The following is a 17190-nucleotide window of genomic DNA, read 5'->3' as shown; positions in this document are numbered from 1 at the left end:
TGTAAAGTTATGTTGCGTGAATTTTCCAACATTCAAACCTAGAAGAAAGAAATATTTTGTGCTCTGTACTTAGTCTATTTGTGAGCTTGAAATTTCCTGTATTATTCTATCGCTTAAACTTTCTGATATGGTCACAAGACACCAAGTAGGTCGCAAACTCTACTGAGGAGTATCAGCCAAAAGTTTGGTGACCACTTTTTTTTGATGTATAAAAGTGTTATATATGTGTAGTTTCAAGAGATTACTATTTAGGTTCTAATTTTTAAAAAAATTAAATTCAACCAACACAGAAGGGAGTTTTATCTTGTGTTGAGAAGGACCTGCCTATAATGTTCTTGCCATTAATGGTCGGATAACATTACAGGAAAAAATGTAAAGGTTGGGAGATGAAGTTTTCCAAAAAGCCTAAAGTAGTCTGTTAGGAAGATGCAGTGAGAAAACGGGTCATCATGGAAGAGAAAGACAGTAAGGCATGACGGTAAGAATGGGGGAAGAACTAAGTAATGATGCCTCCAGTCCCATAGACTAGAGTCAACTTCCTCGTGAAGATATTTAACACTGTATATTAGTTAACTAATTTTAGTTCATTAAAATCCCTCCAAAATCTAAGACAACCCAGTGTTTATCCTTTTTGGAAGCTAGTCATTTCATTATCAGTCCATTGAACTATGTAATCTTTGCATCCAGTCAAAATGTGGATACAGACTAGTTAAATTTAAGTTCCTACTTTGGGAAGTAGAAGTTGAAGCGTGCTCTCTCGCCTTTAAATGAAAGCTCCTTTACAGCAAGAACTTGCTGAAGAGCAGTAAATCAAATCAAGTGTTAAGATAACCTCCTGTCATTATGGTACTGAGTGGAGAGAGTTGGAGGATCACTTAAAACATTATAGCATAGTCGGGCGGTGGTGGCGCACGCCTTTAATCCCAGCACTCGGGAGGCAGAGGCAGGCAGATCTCTGGGAGTTCGAGGCCAGCCTGGCCTACAAGAGCTAGTTCCAGGACAGGCACCAAAGCTACAGAGATATCCTGTCTCAAAAAACCAAAAAAAAAATTATAGCATGCCAGACAAGATACACATATTACATAAGTAAAAATACTGAAAATAGTTACTTCATGGGTGCCAAAGTGGCTATAGGGAAAAAGCCAGACAAGACTATAATGAGTGCTGACAGAATGTGGGGAAAATGGAATAGTGGTGCTGTAAATTTAAAAAATGATACATTGTTTTGGAAAGCAGCTTGTCAGTTCTTCAAAATATTAAATATATAAACATTCTATTCCTCAGAAATTCAATTCCTATATACTTATCTAAAAGAAATAACATATATCTATCTATGCAAAACCACTTATGAACAAATGTCCATAATATAATTAGTGTTGAACATAATACTAAAAAAAATGAAGCAACCCAAATAGGTATCAACTGATAAACAGATAAGCCAAATGTGACATTTCCATATAAGGAAATTATTTTAATGAGCAATAAAATGAGTGAAATATGATAAACAGTGTCTCAGTTTAGGGTTATTATTGCTGTGATGAAACACTATGACCAAAGCAGCTTAGGGAAGAAAGGGTTTATACGGCTTTTCTTCCTCATCACTGTTCATCACTGAAGTCAGGGCAGGAGCTGGAACAGAGGCCGTGGAGGAGTGCTGCTTACTGGTTTGTAGTAGTTCTTTCTCATCAGGACTGACAGCCCAGGCATAATGACAAGGAAACTTATTATTAATTATGAAAGCGTGGCTTTTAGCTTAGGCTTATCTCAACTAGCTCTTATCATGTAAATTAACCTATTTATAATAATCTGCGTCTGCCACCTGACATTACCTCTCTTCCATTTTACACCTCCTGTTTCCTCTCTGTCTCTGGCTAGCGATTCTGCCTTTCTTCTTCCCAAAGTTCTCTCTTGGGCCAGAGTTCTTCTGCCTGTACCTTGTACCTAGCTGTTTATCATTCAGCTTTTTATTACACAAATCATAGCAATGCATCTTCACACAGTGTTCAAATATCCCACAACACTTTGGGTTTCTCTCCAAAGCTTGTTCAACATGCTTTCTTATAGAATCCAGGATCACCAGCCCAAAAGTGGCCCTACCCTCAATGGGCTGGGCCCTACCACTTCAATCACTAATTGAGAAAATTCTCTATAGGCTTGTCTACAGACCTATCTTAAGCAACCATTTTCTCAACTGAGGCTCCCTTTTCTCCAATGACTCTAGCCTGTGTCAAGTTGACATTAACTAGTCAGCACATCAAAATAGGAAATCTCAAAAATATGGTGTTAATTTTTATGTTCTTTGGCAGTCTACTGGTTATGGTGTAGTGCTCTCTCAAAAATATTATGCTGAATGAAAAAACTGTTATTTTTAAAAATCACTTATTCTATAATTTTTAATACAAAATAATGAGAACAAACAAATCTATGGAGACAGAAAGTGTTTTGATGGTTGTCTAAGGTTGGGGGAATGTGTAGGAGCGGAGACTAACTGGGTGCAATTTATATGGGGGGTAATGAAGCATTTAAAATTAGAAATAATTGTAAGAGCTGCACAATTCTGAAAATATAAACTGTAAACTTTAAATGGTGCGATCCAAGTTGAAGAATAGAGAATGGCTCTAGAAACCTAGGATTCCAAGCAAGCTGGATCTTTTCTTATCCATGATGATGAAATTGTGAAGAGAAATTCAAACTGCCAAGGCAAAAGAACCCTACAGACAAAACAGGTGGTCTAGGTACTGACCTTTTGTCAAGCTTTTCCAGGTACATAAGCATCAATATCTCCATATTTCTGGGTGGAATTCTGTGTTTCCTTGCTCTGGTGGAGAGTTACCAAACTTTCTGGAGCTCTCATGCTTGTATATGAGTAACCAATCAATCTTCTAAAATGTTTTGCTAAAGCCAAATTTTTTTTCTCAATCTTCAAATATTTCTGTTATAGTTAAATTTAACACGGTGCATTCAAATCAAGCCGTGCTGGTCAATTTTGTAATAGATGACTCCTATAAATTATAAGTAATCAAGAAACTTTTCCCATAGCCAACGGCGGAAAGTTGATTAGAAAGACCTGTAAAAAAAAATACAACCTCTAAAAATGAATTTTCTTGAAAAATCTCAACAATAAAAGCCAATTCACAGTTTAATTTCTGATTGGCAAGAAGTACTGGAAGTAAAGGACTTGTGTTATTAGGGCATTTAAACTTATAAGGACTGCTACCATCTTTTTAACTGGCAATCTGGCCTCCATTTCCTGGTCCAGTGTACTATTTAATCAAAACCATGGTCAGCCAGGCCCCAGCTCTTTAGCTATTGTCCGGTCTTCACCAGCTGGAGACGTGTTCAACATAAGAGTCTTGGCAGGCATTCCCATCCAAGCCACCGTACCACACAAGTGAGTGCATGTGAAAGAGTGGTGTTTTAATAGACACCTAGCAGGGTAGTCCACAAATTCTGCCTTAAATACAATAGACAATTTTAATGCTTACTTTTTTCTTGACTTGAGAGTATGTTCCACTCTTCCTAACTTCCTTGAAATTCTGTTTACCTTTCAGAGAATTATGTTGAATCTAGATCTTTTTTGTTTTGAAGAAGTTACTTATTTTCCTTCTTCTCTGTAAGTGAACATAGGTTATAGTGTTCTGTGTCTAACAAAATTGACAAGTGCCTATTGGTTTCCAATAAGAGTAGCCCTTGTCCGTGACCTACACACACCCACTTATATACTTTAAATTATCCCTAGATTACTTATAATTCCCAATGCCTAATAAAAAGGGAAAGCCTTACATACTCCATACAAATAAAATGTTTGAGGTTATGTTGTGATTTATTTTATTTTTACAATCTTACTGCTTTAGAGTGAGAGATTGAACCAGAGTCTCAATAAGCTACCACACACTCACACCACTACTGAGTGGCCTCCCTATATTTTAATTATCCTCTTAACATTTAGTTGTTAGTTCTTTGTGGTTTCTTTAAAATGCCAACTCATTAGTTTCTATGGTAATGACCCTGGGGCGTAAAGCTATCAGCATCCTATTTTTAATAGGTAGGGAAACAAAGGTACACAGTTTGTACAAGTCTGTAGGTAGGTAGTGACAGTACCAGGATTCTAATGTTGACATCTTGGATCCAGAATCTATGTTCCTAAATAGTATCCATCTCCTAGGTCATAGTTACTTGTCTTTTCTAGATGCTTCTACTATTCTTTACCTATGAGTTGTTATATCTTAATTATTAGCTTATCAATTCTTCTAGCCATCAAGTTCTATAAAAAAGATCATCTTATGTGCATTATATCTTTGTGTGTGTGTGTGTGTGTGTGTGTGTGTGTGTGTTTTCAGACAATCTCTCCCTGCATAGCTTTCTCTGGCATGGAGCTCACTATGTAGACCAGACTAACCTCAAACTCTTACAGATCCCCTTGACCCTGCCTCTGGAGTACTGGGATTAATCGCATGCACCACTACATACACCCTGCTATTTTAAGTGTAAAGTTAAGAAGTCTAATACTCCCATGACTTAAACTAAGTTAATTACTAACAAAAGTAGTATGCTCTGTATTTTTCCAGATTCGTGTGTGTGTGTGTGTGTGTGTGTGTGTGTGTAAAATGTAGTGATGTTACCAATTATATTATGGACTCACACCAACAATTATTTACCAGAGAGGAGGCAAATATTTGTAACCACTAAAGGATTGCCTTGAAATAATTATCATTTATTTATTTGGGGCACTTTAGTGGGTCTTTTTTAACTGAACATTCTAAGAACTAATGATTTCATGGAAAATATGGACTTTGTTTCAGTTATAATCCAAACAGGCCAACAACAAGAGACATTTTGTAGAAAATTGGAAGAGGCCAAACAGACTGAGTTATAAGTTATAACCAAAAATTATGCCTAAATACATCGATTATGATAACGATACTGTAATTATGTTTGTAAAAGACCTTGCTAATTAGAAATAGTTAATGAATATTTAAAGATAAAAATAGTCTGTGTGAAATTCGCTTTTAAATAATCTACATAGATATATTCACAAAATTTTAGAAGATAAATATTAAATGAAAAACTTCACAGAGACACTTGGTGGCGCTATAGGATAAGACGAAACAGTGCATAGCCCTGTGGGCTCCACTATTCAGAGGACCAGGGAACAGCCAATCCCGTTGAGAAGGGAGGTGTTTCAGGAGCTTTACCGACAGAGCTGCCAAGGGATTTTCAATAGAAAAATCGGAAATTCCTCTATCAAAATTGGAACCAAATTTAATTTTTGCAACAAAAGAGATTGCCTGAAGGAACTATGGGAACCAGAAGGATGATGATTCTGCAGAAAAGGCAAGTCTTGGTTTTCTTTGTTTTGCTGGGATTGTCTAGGGCAAGTACTGAATCTTTGCACTATTCTGTAGCAGAGGAAACAGAAATTGGCTCTTTTGTGGCTAACCTGGCAAAGGATCTGGGGCTGGGAGTAGCGGAGCTGTCCTCCAGGGAGGCCAGATTAGTGTCAGATGATAATAAAAAGCGTTTACACCTTAATTTGCTGACCGGAGATATGCTGGTGAGTGAGAGACTGGACCGGGAAGAGCTGTGTGGCTCCTCCCAGCCCTGCGTGCTGCCTTTTCAGGTGGTACTGGAAAACCCTTTACAGTTTTATCGAGCTGAGCTGCATGTCAGGGATATAAATGATCACTCCCCCACATTCCTGGACAAGGAAATATCTATTAAAATATCAGAAAGTGCAATGATCGGAGCCACGTTTTTAATTGAGAACGCACAAGATCTGGACGTAGGAAGCAACGGTCTCCAGGACTACACCATTAGCCCCAATTCTCATTTCTATGTTAAAATTCATGACAGTGGTGATGGAAAGATGTATCCGGAGCTGGTTCTAGACAGAGCTTTGGATCATGAGGAGGAATCTGAGCTTAGACTGACACTTACAGCCCTGGATGGTGGGTCTCCACCCAGGTCTGGGACAACATCGGTTCTCATAAAGGTTATGGACATCAATGACAATGCTCCTGAGTTTGCTCAGAGTTTCTATGAGGTGCAGGTCCCAGAGGACACGCCCGTTGGTTCCAGTATTATTGCTATCACTGCTACAGATTTAGATATAGGAAATTATGGAAAAATATCATATTCCTTTTTGCATGCATCAGAAGGCATTAGAAAAACCTTTAAAATCAACCCAACATCTGGGGAAGTCAACTTGAGATCATTACTGGATTTTGAAGTAATACAATCCTACTCTGTAAATATTCAAGCAACAGATGGTGGAGGTCTTTCAGCAAAATGCACTCTTTTAGTTAAAGTATCGGATATAAACGACAACGCACCGGAAGTGACCATATCATCGATTACAAAGACAGTTCCAGAGAATGCTTCAGAGACCCTGGTCGCTCTTTTCAGTGTCCGAGATCAAGATTCTGGGGACAATGGAAGAATCCTTTGCTCTATTCAGGACGACCTTCCATTTATCCTGAAACCCACCTTCAAGAACTTTTTCACTCTCCTTTCTGAAAAAGCACTGGACAGAGAGAGTAGATCTGAGTACAACATCACCATCACAGTCACCGACCTGGGCACACCCAGGCTCACAACCCAGCACACCATAACAGTGCAGGTCTCTGATGTCAACGACAACGCCCCCGCCTTCACACAAACCTCCTACACACTCTTTGTTGAGGAGAACAACAGCCCCGCCCTGCACATAGGCACCATCAGCGCCACAGACTCAGACTCAGGCTCCAATGCCCACATCACCTACTCGCTGCTGCCCACCCACGACCCACAGCTGGATCTCTCCTCGCTCATCTCCATCAATGCCGACAATGGGCAGCTGTTCGCGCTCAGAGCGCTGGACTACGAGGTCCTGAAGACCTTCGAGTTTCAAGTGAGCGCCACAGACCAAGGCTCGCCCGCGCTCAGCAGCCAGGCGCTGGTGCACGTCCAGGTGCTGGATGCCAACGACAATGCGCCCTTCGTGCTCTACCCGCTGCAGAACGCCTCTGCGCCCTTCACAGAGTTGCTGCCCAGGGCGGCCGAACCTGGCTACCTGGTCACCAAGGTGGTGGCTGTGGACAGTGACTCTGGCCAGAACGCCTGGTTGTCGTTCCAGCTGCTGAAGGCCACAGAGCCCGGACTGTTCAGCGTGTGGGCTCACAATGGCGAGGTGCGCACCTCCAGGCTGCTGAGTGAGCGCGATGCACCCAAGCACAGGCTGCTGCTGGTGGTCAAGGACAATGGCGATCCTCCGCGGTCTGCCAGTGTCACTCTGCATGTGCTGCTGGTGGATGGCTTCTCTCAGCCCTACCTGCCGCTGCCTGAGGTGGCGCGCGACCCCACACAGGACGAGGATGCTCTCACGCTGTACCTGGTTATCGCCTTGGCCTCGGTGTCTTCACTCTTTCTCTTGTCTGTGCTTCTGTTCGTGGGGGTGAGGATGTGCAGGAGGGCCAGGGCGTCCACTCTGGGTGACTACTCTGTGCGGGAGGGACACTTTCCTGGCCACCTGGTGGACATCAGCGGCACGGGGACTCTGTCCCAGAGCTACCAGTATGAGGTATGTCTGACCGGAGGTACTGGGACTAATGAGTTCAAATTCCTGAAGCCAGCCATCCCCAGTCTTCAACTCCACGATGCTGGTTCTAATATGCAGGAAAAGGAGAACTTTCGGAATAGTCTTGGGTTTAATATCCAATAAAATCCCCTTTAAACTCTGAATATTTTACCTTCATTGTCAAATTGCAGGTGATTCTTTTTCTTAATCTGCAATGGATTTTAGGGTTTTATTGATGTTGCATGCGTTTTCATTTCACATGTCTCTCTCACAGTTGCTTTAAAAATCATTACGGGGTTTAGGATGTATAGAAACAATCTTCACTTTTTGTTTATTTTGTCGGAGTTTTATGTTAACGGTTCTACGGTTTGTTAAGCAAGACTCAGAAATGGAAATGCTGACTGAAGTATTGAGAGTAAATGTGTTGAGCTGGTGGTTACTGTGCCTGGTGGGGTCCAAGGCAGGCAGTTCTGGGTGGACCTGCAACAAAAGAAAGAGAGGGAGGAAGTGGAGGAGGGAACTAAAAAGGGGCAAATGCCACCACATAAGGGAGTTATTCCAATATACAATAAAATCCAGCAAGCAGGGATATTAAATGCTGCTGCATCTGGGTAAAAATTATATTGAACTATTAGTATTCTTTGTCAGATTGCTTTATCATAAAAGATTTTTTTAAATGCTGCCTCTCTGTATCCAGTCATGGAGGACTTTGTGTACTCATGTTTTCATGAACTGAATCTGTCCATGTGCCCTGCATTAAATACTGATTGTTGAAGTAATTTTTCTTTATCTATTTTCTAGTCGCTTCTTCTAATTCTCAAAATATCCTAGGTCTTGATACTGCTGTTGCTTGTTTTTAAATACATGTTTGCTTGGTTAAAATTCATGGTACTCTTTATCATTTATTGCTAAAGCAGATAATAAGTTCATAATCTTATTCTAAGTAAAGTAGTCTTTTACCAGAAGAAAACAGTATAAAAACTTCCTAGGAGGACTGGAGAGATGGCTCAGAGGTCCTGAGTTCAATTCCCAGCAACCACATGGTGGCTCACAACCATTCGTAATAAGATCTGGTGCCCTCTTCTGGCCTGCAGGCATACATGCAGGCAGAACACTGTATACATAATAAAGAAATTAAAGAAAAGACCTTCCTGGGAATTAAATATTTTTAATGTAATTTATATTTTATTTTGTGTGAATTGGTATTTTGCCTGTATGTATGTCTGTCTCAGTGAGAATGTCTGATCCCCTGCAACTGGAATAATAGACAGTTGCAAACTTCCAAATTGGTCCTGAGGACTGACTTTGGGTCCTCTTTAAGCGAAGTCAGTCCTCTTAACTTCTGAGCTATCTTTCTGTCTCCTGAAATTAAGGTTTTAAACTGTTGACATGACTTAGATTTACCTTTCCTAACCATTAATAGAAGTAATATAAGCCTAATAGGGAAGAACAAATCTGTAACTCAAGCAACTGGGGGTGGAGAATAATCAATTCAAGATTGTTTTAAGCTACACAGTAATAATTTTCCTTAAAAAAATAAATAAAGAAGGAAACTGAGCCTGATATACCGGCATATATTTATAATTGAGGCACGTAAGAGCCTGGAGTGTGAAGCCAGCCTGAGCTCCGTGAGACACATTCTCAAAAATTACAAAGAAGCAGAATGGAGAATTAGGGTTGGAATCCTCACACTTGAGGCTCTGAGGTAGGAGGCTGTCATAAGTTGGCAGGACTTATGACATGCTATGGACATGACATGGCAGAAAACCATGCTATGTAGTGCCTTAAATACCAGCCTCAGCAACAGACTGAGACTCTATTTCTAAAGGACTCCCTATGATCTTAAAAAATGAACTGTGAAGTACAATGTCTAGTTGTGTGGGCCCAGCAGGTGGTACAAAACCTTGGCTTCACTCTCAGCTCCTAGAGAAAAGAGTAAATATGGGTATGTGTGCACTTTGGATGCTCAATTTTTGGCATGCACAAAAAAAGTAACTTTAAAATATTATTAATACTTTGTGGTCTCCCTCAGATAGCCATAAAAAATAAATCTGTATTTATAATTGATAAATGCCTGTTTATGTTTTAAATTATAAGGTCTCAAATCTGTAGATGTACAATTCAGTGGAGGAGCTGCTAATAACTACTATGTAGTGTGGATATATGGCTAACATTATGTTAGCGTCTGCATTCACAGGAAACAATTAGCTATTAAGACACTTGTATATACCCTGGACAGTGGTGGTGCTCACCTTTAATCTCAACACTAGGGAGGCAGGGGCAGGCAGATCTCTGTGAGTGTGAAGCCAGCCTGGTAAGAATGAGTTCCAGGACAGCCAGAACTACACAGGGAAGCCTGTCTTGAACCACCCCCCCCAAAAAGACACTAGTATATATCCGCTCAAATTTATTGTTGAAAAGTAGAGAAAGAGATAATTACAAAGTGTATATTTTCCTGGGACCATGTAGACTCTTGGGAAATTCAAGCCTTCATGTTAATGGTTTATACAACTGAAACCAAACTCTAACAAACTGAGCCATTTACAGTAGCCCTTCCTATTGGTCAGTATGGTTCCTTAAGAGCAACATTTGTGAGATAAGAGCAAACTGGAAATGCACCAACCCTTGTGTGGAATTTTAGCCTTGAACTTGACTTTTTAGCCTTAAGTTTAATTAGATACCACTGTAGCAGTAATGTTAGGTACTGATAACATCAAATGCAGGTAAATAGGAAAAATAAATTATTCCCTAAGCATAGATTGCTCACCCTATTGCTTGGTATTTTTAATATTCTGCATACCCTAGGAAACATGAAGCCAAGAATGAGAGCCAGGAGGAAAAAACAATGCTGAAATAACTTAAAAGAATGTAAAATTAGTATCATTAGGCAATCTACAATACACTAAGCATGTTAATTGAAATCGAAGTTAAACGTGAAAATGTGTGGGTAACAAAAACATCTGTAAAATATGATAGATGGGGCCTAGAGAGATTGGCTCAGGCATTATGAATAGGAATTCCATGCCCACCACCCATCTCTGGCTGCTCAACTGTAACTCTAGCTCCCAGGAAACTGACTCCCTCTTCTGACCTCTGCCGGCCCCTGCACTCACATGTGCACAGGTCCACATGCAGACAGACATGCCAACACTAATATGACATATTTGATAAGAACAAAATTAAGCTTCCGTATGTAAAACACATTAATCAGAAATCAAATTTTGAAACAGAATAAGACAATAAAATCACAACAAAATATTTATTCACAAAAAAGATATAATGAAAATACAAGAGGAGATGATTAAAAACACAGGCAGGCATACCAGTTGTGGTGGCACACACTGGTTGGATTGTCTAAGGAAGCAGAGGCAGGACGAGCACAAGAGATGAGGTTTTCTTTTTCCTCTCTCTCTCTCTCTCTCTCTCTCTCTCTCTCTCTCTCTCTCTCTTTTAGGACAGAGTTTCTCTGTGAAGACCTGGCCATCCTGGAACTTGTTCTATAGACCAAGCTAGCCTTGAACTCAGAGATCTACTTCCATCAGATAAAGTTAAAGGTGTGCACCACCACTGTCCAGCAAGACAGATGAGCAAATTTTAACCAGGGCAGAATCTGAAGAAATAAAGACTGGGGATTTCTAGAATTAATGAAACATCAGCAAGCAAATCTAAGAGATTGCTGTAAATCTAAAAGGAAACGTTACAGAGATGTTTGTGTCTATAAACATCATACTGGAATTTCAGAAAACCAAAGAAAAAGAGAAATTTTATTTTAAAAAAAACTGCAGGAAATAGAAATTTAACTTCAACACATGATGATTACACTGTCCAATCTGATCTGTGTTTCTCAGTAGAAGCAATGGAAAATAAGAAACCTTCAATATGCTGACAGAAGTTAGCAAGCCATTCTATCCTGTCTTTTTATAGAGTCATCAAAGGAGAAAACTGAACAAACTTGACATCATTTTAGTTTTAATTAATAAAGATTACAGGGAAGAAACAGTATAGATTTTATCTTTATGGACCCACACCTTGCCACAGATGTGGTCTACGAGTTTGGCGTGTCTTTGTTTCTAGCCGATAGTCACATTCCTTCTCTTCTCCTCTCCTGATAAAGTCTCAAAGTGTGGTCCAGACCCGGTTTAAATTGGTAATTCCCAGGTCTCAGCTTCTAGAGTGCAGGAATTATGAGTGTGTATCTCCGGGCCTGATTCCACAGTCATTTCTACTCTAGAATATCAACATTGGACCACAAGTACTTTCTAGAAGTGGTGATCTCCTATGACTGCACAGTCTCTCCTCTCTTGCTTGCCCCCCAAAGAGGACTCCCCAGAAATGAGTGCAAGAACAGATAAAAGGCCTTTGTGCATACAAAGGAAGCACTGTACCACTGAACTGCATCCCCCAATCAGCATCCTTAAGCTGTGTTTTATTCTTTTTCTTGGAGGATTTCAAACACCAATTATGTCAATAAATCCCAAATTCATCACTGAAGCTCAATTCTTTCTTCAGTTTCATTTATATGATGGAAGATCATGTGTGTGGCTATAGGGATGTTCTGTGTTCACCTTAAACTTATTTTTCAAAACAGGGTTTCTCTGTAATTCTTTAGAGCCTGTCCTGGGACTTGCTCTGTAGACCATGCTGGCCTCAAGCTCATAGAGATCCGCCTGCCTCTGCCTCCCGAGTGCTGGGATTAAAGGTGTGCGCCACCATCGCCTGGCTCACCTTAAACTTTGTTGTTGCAGTTTTTTGTTTTTTTTCCAACTCACGTTTTAAGATTTTTTTTAAAAAAAAAACTTTTTTATTTTACATACCAATCCCTGTTCTCCCTCCATCCCCTCCTGTTCCCACCACCTTCTCCCCACCTCACCCCCAGACCCTCCTCAGGATGAGTAAGGCCTCCATGGGGAGTCAACAAAGTCTGCCATATCACAATGAGGCAGGACCAATGTATCTAGGGGTAGGAAGGAATCCCTCCATAGGAAACAGACTCCAAAAAGTCAGTTCATGTTCTAGAGATAAATCGTGAAAAAATTTAATGTCCAACATGGGTTTTAAGTTAAAATTCTCCCTTCCCCTAAACTGAAAAATGTTCCCCTTCCAGCTCCATGCATATCCCTCTTCCTTATCTTCTTTCTATGTTTATACCACCAGTTAACAGAACTAGCATCATATGATACTTAAATCTTGTAAATGGAGTAATTTTTCCTCACTATAACTCTCCCCCTATGACTGGTCTATCACTTCATCCTGTATTATACCATAGTGTAGGTACAAATGCATTACTGCATTTTCAGTTGAGGCCACCATCATCTCCTACCTCTATTATGGCAACAAGCTCTTATCTGTGTCCAGGTTTTTTTTACATATATTCCTAGTTTATTCTCAACTCTGAAATACATTTATCTTTTAAAAAATAAAACCTGGATTATATCAATTTTCTGTTCAGAAAACTTCAACGTTCTTGCATTTCCTCTGACATGCCTTATAAATACTTTGTTTGCTTTTCCAGTGTCAGCTTTTACCAAACTCCTCTTGTTCTGTGCCATTGCCATGATCTTATTTCAGTTCTTTTGGAACTTGCCTTTCATTTTAGATTTGCAGCATGATGTTTTTTACCTTCCTGAAGACCAGGGATATGCATGTGCTCTCTTAGCACTGAGCTAGGCCTCCAGCCTGGCCAAATGTAATTTTTCTCTAGATTACTTCCACTTATTTCTCATGTATCAGTTTAAAATATACTTTCCCCAGGAAAGCCTTTTATCCACCTCCAAACTGTGGTTAGTTGATCCTCTTCTATGACCATATATAGCATGAGCCTTCCTCATCAAGACAGCCATTATGCTCCATGTTAAGTGTTCATTTCTTTCTTTCTCCCCTTTGCATAGCTGAAATAGCTTCTGCCTGGTTATCATTCACTCCCTAATACTTACCACATTACTAGCTCAAAGTATGTATTTAATAAACAGTCACTGAGCAAATCATGGAATACATAAATAAAATACTTGGAACCATGCCTTTGGAAGCCCTAAATGTGCAAATTAGCGAAGTCCTGTTTCACTTTTTTTTGATGTCAGAATCTGGAAACATCATACTCTATTCTATACTAAGTATGTACTTTCTACTGCAGCCAAGAAAGTCTCGTATGAGAAGTCCTATGGAAATGGTACCATTTACCTAACCCAAGTATCCAAGTTCCCCACACAACCATTTAATTTTGCACATACCAGACCCAACTTCAAGTGCATAAACACACCCTTCCAGCCTTTCCTGAGAGCATCTAATAATGACTAGGAGGGATCTCTAGGACGCCATTTTCAATTTTCCTAAGAATCTCTTGCTCATCTTTGTAAAGTCATTGACATGGGAGCCCTTTGAACTATCTTTAGTTTACTGTTGTCTTCAAGGAGAGACCAGGAACTGTTTGAAACAAGAATTCTATTTTAAACCATTTCACCAGCACAGCTCTATCGGAGAGTAATTTATTGTGTTACTCACAAAAGCTACAACTCAGAAATGGAAATGGGAATAAAGAAGAACATATAATTTAGATTTGTTAACCAATACATCCAATAAATTAGTATATTGTCTCAAACTTATTCGGCTTTGTTGAATCCTGATAAAGTCACATGGTGGCGCTGCAGGATAAGATGGGAGACAGTTTCCTAACTGCAGCTCAGTTTTCCCTTAACCAGCGGAAGTGAAAGCACCGGATGAAACAGCACACCAGCATTCTAAAAAGGTGGAGCACTGACAAGACCCTCCTGAAAGGACTGCTCATCTACAAATTCCCAAAGGTCTAGATGAGCAAAACCGCCCTCTGAGCTGCCAGAGACTGAGCTGAAAGAGAACAGCAGAAAAGCATCTTGTCTGAGCGATGATGGAGCCAAGAGTGAGGAGGGCTGTTCAGCATATAAGGCAAGTGCTGCTTTATTTTGTTTTCCTGGAAGGGTCCTTGGTTCTTTCCGAGACCTGGAGCTATTCTGTGGCAGAAGAAATGGAGACCGGCTCCTCTGTAGCCAATATAATTAAAGATATGGGTGTGGGAGACCTGGCTGCACGAGGAGCCAGAGTTATATTTGATGACTATCAGCCTTATTTGCGGTTAGAACCTGAGACCGGCAACTTGCTCTTGAATGAAAAGCTGGACAGGGAGGCACTCTGTGGTACCAGTGAACCCTGTATATTGCATTTCCAGGTGTTATTGGAAAATCCTTTGCAATTTTTTCAGGCTGAGCTTTTGGTTGAAGACATAAATGACCATACTCCCACGTTCCTAGAGAAACTCATATTCTAAATATCTCAGAAGGTGCTAGTCCAGGAAGCTCATTCCAAATGGCTAGTGCTCAGGACTTAGATGTAGGAATGAACGGTGTCCAAAATTATACAATAAGCCCTAACCCCTATTTCTACCTTAAGTTAAAAGACAATGGTAAGGGAAGAAAATACCCAGAGTTGGTACTGGATGGATCTCTGGACAGAGAAAAGGAGCCTTCAATTAGTTTAATACTAACAGCCCTGGATGGTGGGTCCCTGCCCAGGTCAGCGACGGCACTGATTCAAGTTGTGGTTGTAGATGTCAATGACAATGCCCCTGAGTTTGAAAGAACACTGTATGAGGTTCAAGTACCAGAGAACAGCCCTGTGGACTCACTGGTGACCAAGGTGTCGGCTACAGATCTGGACACAGGGGTAAATGGAGAAATATCTTATTCATTTTCTCATGTCTCTGGAGATGTATGGAAAACATTCAGAATCCATCCAGTTTCTGGTGAAGTCCATTTGAAAGCACCCCTAGATTTTGAGGTAATTCAGTCTTATACAATAAATGTTCAAGCTGTTGACGGTGGGAGTCTCTCTGGAAAATCAGCCATTATTGTTCAAGTTATAGACGTGAATGACAACCCGCCAGAAATAGTCTTTACGTCTCTTATGAGCCCCATTCCCGAAAACTGCCTGTCAGAAATGGTAGTCGCTGTTTTCAGTGTGAGAGACCAAGACTCGGGAGACAATGGCCGAATGCTGTGCTCAATTCAAGACAACCTTCCTTTTCTCTTGAAACCTACTTTCAAAAATTTCTACACTCTAGTAACAGAGAATACACTGGACAGGGAGAGCAGATCTGAGTACAACATCACCATCACAGTCAGCGACATGGGCACACCCAGGCTCACAACCCAGCACACCATAACAGTGCAGGTCTCTGATGTCAACGACAACGCCCCCGCCTTCACACAAACCTCCTACACCCTGTTGGTCCAGGAGAACAACAGCCCCGCCCTGCACATAGGCACCATCAGCGCCACAGACTCAGACTCGGGCTCCAATGCCCACATCATCTACTCGCTGCTGCCTACCCACGACGAGCAGCTGGATCTCTCCTCGCTCATCTCCATCAATGCAAACAACGGGCAGCTGTTCGTCCTCAGGGCGCTGGACTATGAGGCGCTGAAGACCTTCGAGTTCCGCGTGGGCGCCACAGACCAAGGCTCGCCCGCGCTCAGTAGCCAGGCGCTAGTGCGGGTCCACGTGCTGGACGCCAACGACAATGCACCCTTCGTGCTCTACCCTCTGCAGAATGCCTCTGCACCCTGCACAGAGCTGTTGCCCAGAGCGGCGGAACCCGGCTACCTGGTCACCAAGGTGGTGGCTGTGGACAGTGACTCGGGCCAGAACGCCTGGTTGTCGTTCCAGCTGCTCAAGGCCACGGAGCCAGGACTGTTCAGCGTGTGGGCTCACAATGGCGAGGTGCGCACCTCCAGGCTGCTGAGTGAGCGCGATGCGCCCAAGCACAGGCTGTTGCTGCTGGTCAAGGACAATGGCGATCCTCCGCGGTCTGCCAGTGTCACTCTGCATGTGCTGCTGGTGGATGGCTTCTCTCAGCCCTTCCTGCCTCTGCCTGAGGTGGCGCGAGACCCCATGCACGACGATGAAGACTTGCTTACGCTGTATCTGGTTATTGCCTTGGCGTCTGTGTCTTCGCTTTTCCTTTTGTCTGTGCTGCTGTTTGTGGGAATAAGGCTGTGCAGGAGGGCCCAGGCGGCTTCTCTGGGTGGTTGCTCTGTGCCTGAGGGACACTTTCCTAGACACCTGGTGGACGTGAGCGGAGCGGGTACCTTGTCCCAGAGCTACCAGTATGAGGTGTGCCTGACTGGAGTGTCAGATACCAAAGATTTTCAATTCCTAAAATCTGTGTCTCCCAACCATGAGGTTGTGAATTTCATGGAAGAGAACTCTACTTCTGTGAATGGTTTTGGATGCAATTAAGAATCCGTTGACTTTGCAGATGGTTCCGGATGAACGTTCACTCTACATTCTTGTTTCCCATTGTTTATCATCTTCACAAGGAATTTCTAGCCCCTCACACTCTGTTACAGGCGAGTCTGTTTTATAAAATCGCTTCTGGTGAAGACAGAGGACTTTGCTCGTCCCTGACCAATCAGTGTTTCTTCAACTTGTCAGATTGTCAACATGAGTCATTATTGATTTGAAAATGCTCACTTTCATTTTATTGACCGTTGTCCAGAAACATTCTCGATAGTTTGAAATGCGATAGAGATGTCATGTTATCAGTGTATTTTCTGTCCAATATTATGCTTTCCCATCCCAAATAGAGTATCTGAAAATGCATGATT

At 41.4% G+C, this 17190-nt stretch overlaps 3 protein-coding genes across 4 annotated transcripts in view; all 3 read left to right on the top strand.

The window, feature by feature from the left end:
* Nucleotides 1-17190, top strand: part of LOC121453419 (protocadherin gamma-C4) — a 725389-nt gene that overhangs the window by 427955 nt on the left and 280244 nt on the right. The gene's annotated exons all lie outside the window — the stretch shown is intronic.
* LOC121453430 (protocadherin beta-14-like) lies at nt 5068-8425 on the top strand. The gene has a single exon (XM_041660218.1). The coding sequence runs from the start codon at nt 5300-5302 to the stop codon at nt 7697-7699; it is 2400 nt and encodes a 799-aa protein (XP_041516152.1). The 5' UTR covers nt 5068-5299; the 3' UTR covers nt 7700-8425.
* On the top strand, nt 14298-16822 carry LOC121453531 (protocadherin beta-18-like). Its single transcript, XM_041660400.1, is given in 2 exon segments — nt 14298-14838; nt 14841-16822. Coding segments are annotated over 2 exon segments (2388 nt in total). The 5' UTR covers nt 14298-14432.

Source organism: Microtus oregoni, unplaced genomic scaffold (genome assembly GCF_018167655.1).
Source record: "Microtus oregoni isolate MIOR12 unplaced genomic scaffold, Mior012 000011F_ref0000422, whole genome shotgun sequence".
In the NCBI taxonomy this organism is placed as follows: domain Eukaryota; kingdom Metazoa; phylum Chordata; class Mammalia; order Rodentia; family Cricetidae; genus Microtus; species Microtus oregoni.
Note: the sequence above shows the minus strand (reverse complement) of the source record. Positions and strands in the feature narration are given on the sequence as shown.